We start from the raw sequence: 12,653 nt of genomic DNA on the forward strand, positions 1-12,653 counted from the left end.
GTAGTTTGATGCCAGTTAGGTTATTCCAGTTAATACTGTTTTGATATGGTAGCTTCCCACAGGAATAGCTGTGTAAATTTGATTGGAGATGGAAATTCTTTATTGCTTGAAGTAAGCTGTAGCACTTCTTTTAATCTGCTTAAATATTTGCTAAGATGTATTTTTTTGTGTGTGTCTCTATTTAGGTCATGTTCTATTTTTTTTTTTTTTTTTAACGTGCTTACCCCTCCTCCACCTTGAGTATTGCCAGAAATATTCCATAAACGTTTCCTCTGACTGTTCATCTTAAATTTCTGCCTCCTGTTCTTTGTCAGCTGTTCATTCTAGCAGGCTACTTCTAAAATCTATGCCTTCCGCTTTCTTTCCGCACTGCCTGTGAACTTAGTTCTGATTTATAAACATTGAGATGAGTCAGGAAGAGTAAATTTGCTTAAGACAAAGGGCATACTAAATTTAAAGATGCTGTGAAATTGCACAACTTAGTAAAATGAATTGGGGGGAGGGGGGAAGTGTAGTACTTCCCATTAAGTGAGCTTTATTGCTGATTCTGAATTTTTTGTTAGAATTTTAAAAATTGCAGTGATTGCATTTTTCTGCTAATAAACCCAAAGTCTTTGGAATATTTTATAGTTGACCCCAGATACTTGTTTTGCATTGGAAATGGCAGAAGGAAGAATTAAAAAAAAAAAAAAAAAAAGGCAACTTCTTTGTGATTTATATCCCATATTTTAGTCTCCACTTTTTTTCTGGCCTTGATGGAAAAAGGTGGTAACTTATTCTGCAGTGGCAATTTTAAATTCTACTTGGCTTTAAAGATAAATTTAAGTTTGTATTAATCTATTTAGGGAAAAAAAAAGATGATATTTTATGATTTTATTTTATATTTATTCCACTGTTGAAATTCACCATAATAATCTGGGTCCTGAGTTTGCTTCATGTCTTACTATCCCTGAAAAATAGTGTGCTTTGTTTATTACCTATATTCATACCTCATAGAGTTTATCCAACAAACTGGAACAAAACTATGCTATAGAAAACCAGAAGTTTTCAAAGGACCAAAATATAAACATGCTGAAACATTCATGTTCTAATATCTATTAGGAACCTCTAAATAAATGTTTTCAGCCTTTACTAACAGCTGCCTTGTGATTAGTCATAACCAATAATTCAGTACGATCAAAAGTGAGTTCCAAACACAATATCCATAACTTATGTCAAATTTAACTTCACATAGAAAATTCTCCAAAAAGTCATGCCTTCACAAATTGTAGCTATCTAGGAAAAAACACTTCCATAATTGCAATGTGTGCTTTCAGTATTTGACAGTATTGTCCCTTACCTCAAAATTGAGGGTACTTGAGGACTGTTAAATATGTGTATGCACAAAAGCTACTGTGCAGTAGCGAATAACTTGAACTTTAAGTTTACCTCAGAATAGGGAAGTTATCACCTTCTATTGTGGGATTTTTTTTATAACACCATTAGTCTAGTTCTAAATCTGTGATGCTTTTTTGTAGTATGTTTTTTATTGAAGCGAGCCATTTATACATGTGTTGGTGTAGCAGACACCTGTGGAAGTTGTATAACCAGTTAAATATAAATCAGTATTTAATATAAATGTGTGGTGGCAAAATGAGGATATGTTAGTCAAAGGCAGTGGCCTTTTAAAATTATAGAATCATGGTACTGTGACAATGTTGTTAACATCAGAAGTCAAACTAGTTAGTTGTTTGTTTTATGTTGTTCTAAATTTTCTTAAAAAATTATGTGTTTCAGAGCAATTCATGATGTTAAAGCCACAGACCTGGGAATGAGCAAAGTGAGGTTCAAGGCAGAAGTAGACTTTGATGGACGGGTTGTTACTCGTTCTTACCTGGAAAAACAAGACATTGAGCAGCTGCTACAAGTATGTTTTAAAAAATCTTTTTGTAACCTCCAGTATTTGATATTTATTTTCTAATTGCAAATATGTCTAAACCCAAGATTTTCAAGTAGGTGAGAGAGATTCCACTACTTCTTTTTGAAGGATTTCAGGTGTTTTTACTGTGTGTTAAATATCTCTGCTGCTGAAATAGAGCCACTTGTGGGCTGAGTAGGGCCTGGGTTGGAAGAGGACAGATATTCTTGTCCAAAATAATTTTGTTAAGAATGTATTTATTCCAATGAATTTTTATTGAATTGCAAGATCTCTAGTTATAACTGGAAGCCTATCACCTGAGAATAAGCATCTGTGTTGGCAGAGCCATTTGCCTTGGGTGCTGAAGATGCAATGTTACGGTTTACAAATCCTGCCAGTCAGACTAGACTTGAATATGGATTGCTTGCATCACATCACTTAGCATTTTGACAGTGTTTAACAATTACCACAGTCTTCGGCGTCTGTCTCTGATTTTAGTGTCGTTCAGAGTAGCTTTTCTTAATCCTTCTCTTCAATATAGAAATGCAAAACTGTTCTCAGCTGGATTCTGCATGGCAAAGCTATGAAGTATGAAGTAAAGAATAATTTATCTAAATTACAAGAGTTTTAAGTTAGCAAAATGTTTTGCTTGTTTACCCATTTTCACCAGTAACATGCTTATATGCATTTGCTTGCATACCTACAAGATTTCTTTCTTTGCTACCCTTTCAAAATGAAAAGCAGATGTCAGATGTCTGCATTTTATATCTGTCCATTAGATATGACTTAGAAGTCATCTGAGTTTATACTTACATTACTGCGGTTTTTTTTAAACCATTATTCAGTGTCCGAGTTCTTAAAATGTACTGCCCTTTAATGTCAAAATAAGAATGTATATATATTATATATATGGAGTGCAATAAGTGATCTGTTCATGTGTTGGATTTCAGTTTTAATACATTTTGAGAGGAAGAGTGCTGTCAGCTTTGCACAGCTGAGGCACTGCAGGTTTGCTTGGTTTTATATTGCCAAATCTCAGTTGCTTTGCTGTTGCAGCTGGTTAGTACACTACTTTAAAAAGGCTTTGTTAGCTCTTGTTTTTTACCTGCTGTTCCCTTTGGCAGTTACATACAACTGTCACTGGTTCTTCCAGCTAGTGTTGTTGGGAAGGTTCTTCCTGATTGTTTCTAAGTTGACAACTGTTTTTTACACAGGTCATTGTAGTTTCATGTAGTAACTTTGTGTCAGCTATAAAACCATTGTTGAAGGATAGCTAATTTCAGCAGGATTTTGCCCCTACCTGAAGGGTAGACATGGTGCTTGCCTTTTGATCTATAGTTTTTCAAATAACTAGCTCATTCAACTAGCATTGCTACCAACATTACTCTTTCTGAAGTTGTGAGATTGTTGAAATGCTAGCATTCAGATTACTCTCGTTTCTTTTTCTTGTTAGACTTGCTGTGATTGTAGGTACAGGGTATTAGGGTTGGGATCTCTTTTAAGCTCACTCAATTACATTATTCCTTTTCAGTTTTAGAGTAATGGGGAAGGGGGAAGAAACTGATGGTGTGTTGTAGTTATAGACACAAAAAGAATTAGCTATTTAATAATTACTTTGTCAATTAGCAATAGGCTATTTGTCCTAAACATACTGCAGCTGTATTGCCTAAACTATGGCTGAGATATTACAGGTCAAATGGCTTCTGGCCAACTTGGTATGAGACCTCTAAGGAAAGCTCAGGACAGTGGTGTAATACCTGCTTTGGTGCTTACGATGTCTGTGGTTTTTTGGAGGGAGGAGCATAGCATCCTGTCTTCCTTAACGTTGTTCTTTCAGTCTCATATGCTATGGGTCTCCTAATCTGAGCTCCTGTGAACTATCTTAGAGTTTTTCAGTATTATGGAGGAGCTATATTTACAGCAGCATTTGTAGTATTTTGTATGGATTTTCAGATGAGTTGGTAATGTGATGCCCAGAGTAAATAGTGTAATAAAATAACAAGAATGAATGAAAACGAGGAAAGAATACACAGGGGTACTCTGCTCTGCCTTGCTGTGAGCAAGGGATACCTCAAACTTCTAGAAAACTAATGAAATTCTCAAACTTATTTGGAAAATAAAGGAGAAAATCTGTTAAACATAGAAGGTTTTATATCAAGTACAGGTGTAATGGTAACCCAGCTGTTTTCATTGAATAGATGCTGCTCTTCTGTGTCTTCGAGACACAAGAACAATGATGCTTTAAAAGGAAATGGCAAAAGCTGAAGTGTGTGGAGTTCTTTTTGTGTGTGTCATCCTCCTCCCCCCAAAATATGTCAGACCCCTCTGTAGTGTTATTCCTTTCTTTTCTTTTCCTCATCTCAACCTCTTAAATTTGATTTCTTCCTAGGAAATTCAACAAGTGAAAAACCTTGAAGAATTGGAAGCCTTCATGCTTAAGCATGGTGAAAATATCATTGACACACTGGGAGCTGAGGTAGACAGACTTGAGAAGGACCTAAAGGTAAAATTTAGCTGCTTATTGTTTAAAACATCGTCACAGAATAAGCACTCCCTAATATCATTGCATCTACTTTCGGGATTTTGTTTGTAAATACGGGTGAGGGAAGAGGTTGATAATCCTCATGCAGATTCTCTTGCTATAGTATCATTAAGTTCTGACCAGCAGCAAATCCTTACTTTGCCATTGATCCATTTGTTACATATTTTGTTCAGTTTTGTACCACTGGAGAACAGTATTTCTGTGAAATAAGACCTGGTTGTGTCTTCGTTACTGTATTTGCAGAATGTCAGGTTATTTACAGGCTGTTAAATTTTGGTTTGGTTGTAAAGAAGCAAATTTCAATTTTATTTTTTAATTTTTTTTAATCTGGTACTTCAATTGTATCAAGTATATCAGTGTGTGATGAGGGCTTTATTCAACAGTTTTCGCTCTTTTTGAAGCAATACAGTGCTTACTTATAGGCTTATCATAACTTCTTGGTTTTTTGTCATTCTGCAATTTAAATATCCTTTGGTTGATGCAATAAAGGATTGTTTCCATTTTTAATAGTTATATTTTGGTTATTAATCTTACCTTTTCTGGCATGAATATCGAACTAAGTATATGACTGCCAGACAAATACAGCCCTGTCATGACTGCCTTTTCTGGTCATGAGACACTGCTGAAGAGCATGTCTGTCCTTGCTTATTGTACTTGATAAATATTCTTGTTTTAGTTTCTATCCCTAGAGTGGTGCTGTTTAAAAATCAAAATATTATTTTTGAGTTTTAATTGCACCAGCAGATCCAGTTCTCCATGGCTTTTGAGGAGTAGGATCATGACTATTTTATAAACATGAATACTGTTTTTTGGTATAGGCAGGGATTTTGGTGGTTGTGTTGCCATTGAATATGCTTCACTAAATATGCTAGTCATATTCACGTGCTGAATGGCTTTGAAGTTCGTAACTTTCAGTAAACTTCTTATGGATTACAGTTGATGTAATGATGACATATTTCTACAATATCAGAAAATGCGTATTTCTTAATAGAAACAGTATTTTGAATCTTTATAAATAGCTTCAGTGGCATAGAACAAACTTTCAGTAATCTTATTATTCAGGAAAGTATCTGTTTAAAACTTTCTTAAAGAGAGATTACATGTATTTTTATCTGGACAGCTTTATATAAAAACTAACTGCCTTTTTTAAAATCAGGAGAGCTGTTTCATACGTTATAGAGCATAAGAACTAATTTACCTGTGATGTTGAAAAGTATTCGTCACATGAAAAGGTGGCTTAACCTTCAAAAAATTGCTTTATAGTATGGGCAAAATTTGTTGAAGCTATTCTTCATTTTAAAATAGTCCCTATGTTGCCAGAAAAGGGCATTTGTTAACCAGTTGCCAGCATCATACCAAAAATGTATTATTTGTGTACATGTGCAAAAATGTGTTTGAATATTCTCTATTTAATACTTTTTTTTTTAATTAATTTTATTTCAGCAACGAAATCCTGATGTTCGTCATGTGGATTTGGAAATACTATAGATATGGCAGAAGAAATCTTCAGGTTGCTACCATTTTGGAAAGAAGTCATGTAAAGGGCTGAAAAGCTTCTGAAATTGCAGTGACCTCAGCACCATATCTTGCTTACTTTTGCTGTAGGCTTCCTGGACTGTTAGCACTGCTTCTGTTTCTGAAAGAGCACTAAACTCGCAGACAAAAATTTCCATGGCAAAATCAATTTAAAAAAAGCTACTTGACTTAAATTCCACGGGAGAGTCTGTCAGAGTATATTTACTGCAACTCAGAACTTAAGACTTGAGGTTTAGTTAGACAAATATAGCTGCCTGAATATACACAACACACTTAGTTTTTCCATTTGCGTCCCTTTGCAGTCAGTTTGCACTTCTTTAGTTTCTTTCAAGATATCATTAAAGGTTCTTGGGAGATATTAAGATTAGCTAGGAAGAGTTCGTTCCAGTGGAACCTGCCAACCTTAAACTAATTGTAACATTTCAACTGTGTGATTGTTTCACAGTTTTTCTTTTCTATAAGAGAAATTCTTTCAAACAGGTGCTGGCCTTCTGACAAGTACCGTGACCTGGAAACCTGCTTTTTCCCACTCTTGTGATTACTAGCTGCACTTCAGAAAAATAAGATTTTTCTTCTCAGTGGAGTCAGCTGTATGTGGTTATCCAGAGTATGTTAAGTTACTGTGAAGAAATTACTGTGTAGAGATTTTGGTGAACTTCCTCTGTTTAAATTTTGTTGTTTCCTCCCCCCCTACTTTGACACTTGTTCTCTTATTTGTAAGTATCTTCAGATGTGATCTGGGAGATATACATGGTAGTGCTTATTAAACGTTACCTGGCATTTTTTGTTTTCTTATAGGCTGTATTGCCAGATATGGTTTTTGATAGAAGGTGTGAGAGATGTAATTGGAAGTTACAGTAGTAAAAAATGTATTAGAATTATTTATAATTAAACAAATTAATACATTGTATTTTTAATTTATTTACCTCTAGACTTAATCTGAATTCTAAATTGCTTACTTTGTGGGTTTTTTTTTTTTTTTAAGAATTGGCCTTGCTTATTTGGGAAAGTAAAGTAAATCTATCGGTAGTTCTCAGCAATCCTGAGATAAATACTTAGAATTTATAACTTTGAAATGTGCAATTCTAGCATTGTATATAATAAGCCTCAAGGCTTTCAGCAGTAGGCACCCAAGTTGTACCAGATTCTTTGATTTGAGACCCAGTCTTTATTACTAAGGCCATGAGTACTTATCATACAAGTTGAAATATAAGTGAAGTAACTGCATATAAATAACTCTGAAGAAAATTCTTTATGCACTTTAACATATTTCAGTAAAATGAGAATTGCTCATGGGTGAGAGGTTAATAAGAACCTCCTACTGACTCAGTTACTGAGTAATGACTGACTTGCTGAAAGCAGAAATGTTGATATGAAACACAAATCTTCAAAAATCAATTAAGATTAAATTATAAGCATTGCAGCATGTAGCGATTGTGGAGCCCAATACATCCAGATTTGGCTAAAAGCTTTTGAAAATGTTTATTGTTTTGTTATTTTTTTTTCATACTAAGTCTCACCAGCGAACTAAGAGAATTTAAAGTAGCATACCTTTTGACAACTGCAAAACATTCCAGAGTTTAGTTACAGATGGGACTTCGCATACAGTAATTGTGGGTCTCTTTAGTACCCTCGTCCATAATCCCTGTTCACCAGTGGCTTCTTTATAGCATATTAGCTATATTATTATGGGTAATCCAAAAGAAAGCTTCCTTTATCTGGTTTTGTCCTATTGTAAAACTACTTAGTATATTTAAGCCTGATGATTTGAAATGCAGTTTAAAGGAAATTTGGAAGTGTACTATACCAAGTAAGTAAGACATCCTTTAGCACATTATAAATCATCTACCTTTCTCCTCACCCTTCCGCATAAACTTCATCTCAGTATGCACTCTGCTGATGTTAGTCTTCTTCATGAAGACCACTGGAATCTGATAATGCATAATCTCTTTCCTTGTTCCTAGAATATTTATATGGATTTTGAATTTGAATAAACAGTTTAAGATTTCTGGAATAATGGGTTTATTAAAACTGGGAAAATGCTCTTACTATGGAGGTCAGTGGAGACAGCCAATGTGATCTAAGTGGTTTGTATGCTGGAGTTACTGATGATTGAGTAGTGTTAGTGTGCACTTCGCAGGCAGAAATTTCACTGAAAGGTTAGTAAATGTTACCTCACTACTGAAGTGTTCCCATATCTTGTTTAGGAGAAGGCACGAGTTTATATTCTTACAGGGCACCTGCTCCAGAAGCCCATAATAATGTTTTCTTGTTCATCAGAGATGTACTTTGTATGAATTCTGATCTTAATCTCCTTATCGGAGTCAGAAGTACACCCATCCACATACCTTTTGTATGTATTCCAAGATAATATTCAGATCCTTGTCTCCCAGTTGTGTTACTGATTATAGCATAACAATATGTTAAATTTAAGAAGCCAGAGCTTGAATGTTTTTGGGTACATAACAGTTGCATAGTTGGAGGACCCACTTCCATTTTTTAGAAATGACCTGAATGGTGATGTACCACAAAAATCTGGGCAGTCTGGTTTTGGCAGTACCTCCTAAGTTTACATGTCTTGCAGTTGAATGAAAATATTGATTCATTGAGCCTGTCAGTTTGGAAAGGAAAAGGAATTCTAAGCTGTTACATTTTAATATAGAGATTGTTTTTAAGAGGTTTGACATTTTTACTGCTTTTTTTTCTTAGTTATCTTTATGGTCTAAAACTTGAAGTGATATGGGTCCAGTACTTAGTTTGCTTTTGTTCTGGTGATTTTGGGAAAACTGTTTAGCTACTACACTTCCATGATAGAATCCTCAGAATTAAAGAAAATTTACAAAGTGTGGAGGAGTGGATTTTTTTTTTCTTTTGTCACAAATGCAATGACATAATGCTTCTTTTTGTTTTAAGGAAAAGAAGTGAGGATTTAGCGAACAAAGTTATGTTCTAGGATTTTTTTCAATTAAGGTGTTGCCTTTTAAAATCTAGTTTTGTAGGCTGGCCTTGCAGGTTCTGTTTTTTCAGATTGTGTTCAAAGTACAGCTGCCCTCTCCTTTGTGAAAAGTTGCTTATGCATTGTAGAATGTTTCTTAATTCCATAAAACTTGCAGTGTTCGAAAAAATTGTCTTAATGTTCCAATATACTGGGTGATCTTAATGTATTTGAAGTCAGAGTTGGCTGGACACCAATAATATGCATTTTCCTGTAGAATTTGTTTTTCTATAAAAGATAAAATTGTGAAGTGATTCTCTTCCCCAAGAATCAATTTCGAGTCTAAACTGTCTCCTTTATACACTGTGGAATTAAGTATTTGAGTGGTCCCCCTCTATCCCTCCATTTTCTAAAGCATTTATTAAGCATATTGTAGTAGTAAATATTTTGGTGGACTACTGTATTACAAAGACTGTTTGCTATGTGTTCTGGTTGAGAAGTAGCAGGGACTCGGGGAACAGGAGAACATATCTTTTAAGGACAAGTTGCATTCTTTATCCTCTGTGACTCATACTCAAGCTGAAGAGTTTATAGCCTTTGCTTTTCTCCATTGAATTCCCTCACAGGTTTTATTCCTTTTTTTTTTTTTTTTTTTTACCAATTTTTGGGGTGGAAGCCATTATGAGCATCTTACGTGTTTAATAGCAAGGCTAGATGCTACTTTGGTCTCTGTACTTTATCAATGAACAAGAAGTACAGTACAGTTGACAATAATGATAGCTGATCTGTTTTGAAAGCTACAAACTACGTAAGCCAAAACTACCTAAGTTTTCTGATTCTGGCAGGTGCGGTTTTTTCAGCTGTATCTGGAGACTCAGTTTTTATTGAGAGATTTTTACTGGCCCCTCTGATAGGAGGGAGTATGGAGAAGAGTTTTAGGTATGTTTTGTCTAGGTAATACACTGAAATTCTGTGTTCTTATTATCATTTCAGCTGATTTATTTTTTTCTGTAACAAAGAAAAAATTATGCATTATGGAAGTACGTCTGCTAATGAGTGCATCAAATACAGGCTTCCTGCAAAGAGTTTTTAGGCTTTTGTGTATTTAAAGCATGGCTATTTTTGAAAATTCTTAATTAAGTAATCCTTTTTCTAAAGTTGATGTAGATGTGTTTCCTACAAAAGAATCCACAGAAGCATATTGTTTAACATTTGAAAGAAAAGTATTTCAGTTTATGTTCATATGTTCTTAAGGCGTTTTGGCTTGGTGCAGTAGAACGATTGACTGACTCCTGTACAAAACCTGAACTTCTGTGCATGCCTAAAGGCCTACATTGCAGAAGTGAATATAAAATTACAATGTGCTGCTTCTATTCTTATTGTTAACTCTGAATAGAGAGTACAACTAACATCTCTTTTGCAGTTTACCTGCTTAATGTAAATGAGAAGTTGAGGTGTGCCAAAAAGATTTTTTGTTTTGTAGAGGGGTTGCATAGCTTAAAGGAGTAATTTTTCTGTTTCTGCTTAGTGAGACACAAATAATTAAGATCAAAGTAGACTATACCTTTATTACATATAAAAAGAAATAGGAATCCAGGTTTTAAAGCACAATAGTCAAGATTTTGAAATGCATGTCCTTTGAGAAAAATAAAATGTGCCAGAAGCTGTAAGTGGTTGTATGGCCTATAGAAGCTGCAATCAATCAGGCTTTGCTGAAGCAAAAGAAAAGAAACTATCACAAAGTGTGTGGTAAAAAGAATACATACAAGGAAGGAAAAAAACTATGGTGTTGAGCACTTGGGAACAGGAAAAGATGAACACAATCTAAAAAATGTGGCCAGCAATAAGAAATGATGATTGGAGAACAGCAAAAAAAAAAAAAGAACAGTAAGAAATTATATTTGATTAGGATGCATAAAACTGTGTAGTATAACATTCTTTTTTTTTTTTTTTTTTTTTTTTTTTCTCCACCCTGCAATGGAAATCAGTGTCTCTGTTTAACTGTTTCCTCATACAGTATTTAGTCTTGCAGGTATAAGCCCATTTGCCCTCTGAAAACTTAGTCTTATTGCTCAAGGTGATAGTGTAATCTGAGTCTGGAGCTTCGGTGAGGTATGTATTTGGTGAGAGGAGGGTGAGTAATTTCAATTATGGAAACAGGAGGAAGAGTGAATTAAAGAGAAAATGAATTGATTCTTTCAGCCAGAAAATGATTGGAGCACCATACTGAAGGTGTTACGGGGCAAAAAAAAAAGGTGTGGTATTTTAAGGTCTGTGGAATTCTTGCATTGGTAAATATGTTGGTCCGTATTTTTCAAGTTGCTTAAATGTCTGTGCATAAGCAAGATTTCTAGTTAAAGCATCACATTCTGAAAGGGAGTTAAAGATGACATTCAGAATGTAATGTGAAGAGGATGCACACTTTTTAAATAACACAGAAGATATGATAACAGATTATAGTAGGTAGGCAGAAAATTGTCGTTCCAGCCTATATTACACGAGACTTTTGAGGGCAATTTCCTTTTTCTCTGTAAATCAAAGCCACCATTTAAAATAAAAGGTCTTGGTTGGTTTTTTTAAGTATTACACTAACAGTAAGCGTGGTCAAATTTTTGTGTTGTCAGCATTTATAGCGCTGTTACGGGGAGAGGTATCTGTTAAAATAGTGGAATATAGCTCCACACTCTCGGATACATTTGATTTTTGTAACCTAAATTTAGACTGTATTTAAAATTCTCCAGGTTGTGATCGATCAGCTGCTTCGAATCTGAAGACAGGACAAAAAAAAATTGCAATGTTGTGTAAATGTTGTAATATAAAGGTTTTTTTGTAACTTTCTCTTCCAATTAAAGGTGCTGAAAAACTATGTGAGAAGAAGGGTTTGAAAAATGCCTAAAGCATTTGGAAAGTGTTTTGGCAATTGCCAAAATTGTACAAAATTTGGAAGTCAACAGGATTGTCACTGGTGGTAGAACTTTCAAAGGGCAGCCTCCAAGTTGAAACATGTTTTTCCACATAACCTTTTAATCAAATGTCACCCTGCCACCCCACAGTCCCCCATGCATTTTGGTGTGTTGGCTTTTTCATTCTGTGTCTTGGTTACTTCATATTAGTATGAGGAAGTCATTTTTATTTGTGAGGTGTAGACATTTAAATATTTCCCTGCATATGTTCTTTATTTTGTAATTATGCTTGAAATCGGTACATCCTGTAAAATGAAGTTGTAATTACTCAGTAAAATGCTACATAGCTGGTAAAGGTTGTGTTCTGTTAATTTAAGCAATTTTATATATATTGTAAAGGTAAGCAATAATGCCTGCTTTAGGCAGGTTATTTGCTGTTTGTGAATTCACAGTGCATAAAACAGTATTTTATGGATGCAAAACAAAGGTTATATCCATCTATTTGTACCAGTTATTCAGTTTGCCTTTGGGATGTTGCAGTACACTGTTAATAGCATGCACATCGTGTATATATAGCCAAGCTATATGTATTAATACTCTGAACTTCACTGGCAGCTGTGCCTTGTCTCAGTCACACCACCCCACAGAGTGCAATTCCTTCCCCAGTACAGGGTGAGCTCTTTCTGCCCAGCTCAGAGGCCCCACTGGCACTGTCTCCAGTTTGGACTGCCAGTCCTGACTCAGAGCTAAGGATGATGTGAAGAAAGGTTGTAAGACAGGTGCATTGCATGTCTGTGCATAGTCCAGGGTATGGAGAAATTCTTGAAGAGGTTGGGTTTT

The 12,653-nt window shown here is 34.9% G+C and overlaps 1 protein-coding gene across 3 annotated transcripts in view; it reads left to right on the top strand.

Annotated features, from left to right (window-relative positions):
• The window catches only part of SLC30A9 (solute carrier family 30 member 9), a 42,525-nt gene extending 30,744 nt beyond the window's left edge, over nt 1-11,781 (top strand). For all 3 annotated transcript variants that reach the window (XM_030491377.1, XM_030491378.1, XM_030491379.1), the window contains exons 16-18: nt 1,777-1,906; nt 4,287-4,400; nt 5,883-11,781. In XM_030491377.1, the coding sequence (XP_030347237.1) occupies nt 1,777-1,906; nt 4,287-4,400; nt 5,883-5,927 (289 nt within the window). In that variant the 3' untranslated portion in view covers nt 5,928-11,781. The remainder of the gene's footprint in view (nt 1-1,776; nt 1,907-4,286; nt 4,401-5,882) is intronic.
• The last annotated feature ends 872 nt before the right edge of the window (nt 11,782-12,653 follow it).

The sequence above is a fragment of the Strigops habroptila genome, chromosome 7 (genome assembly GCF_004027225.2).
Source record: "Strigops habroptila isolate Jane chromosome 7, bStrHab1.2.pri, whole genome shotgun sequence".
Lineage (NCBI taxonomy): Eukaryota > Metazoa > Chordata > Aves > Psittaciformes > Psittacidae > Strigops > Strigops habroptila.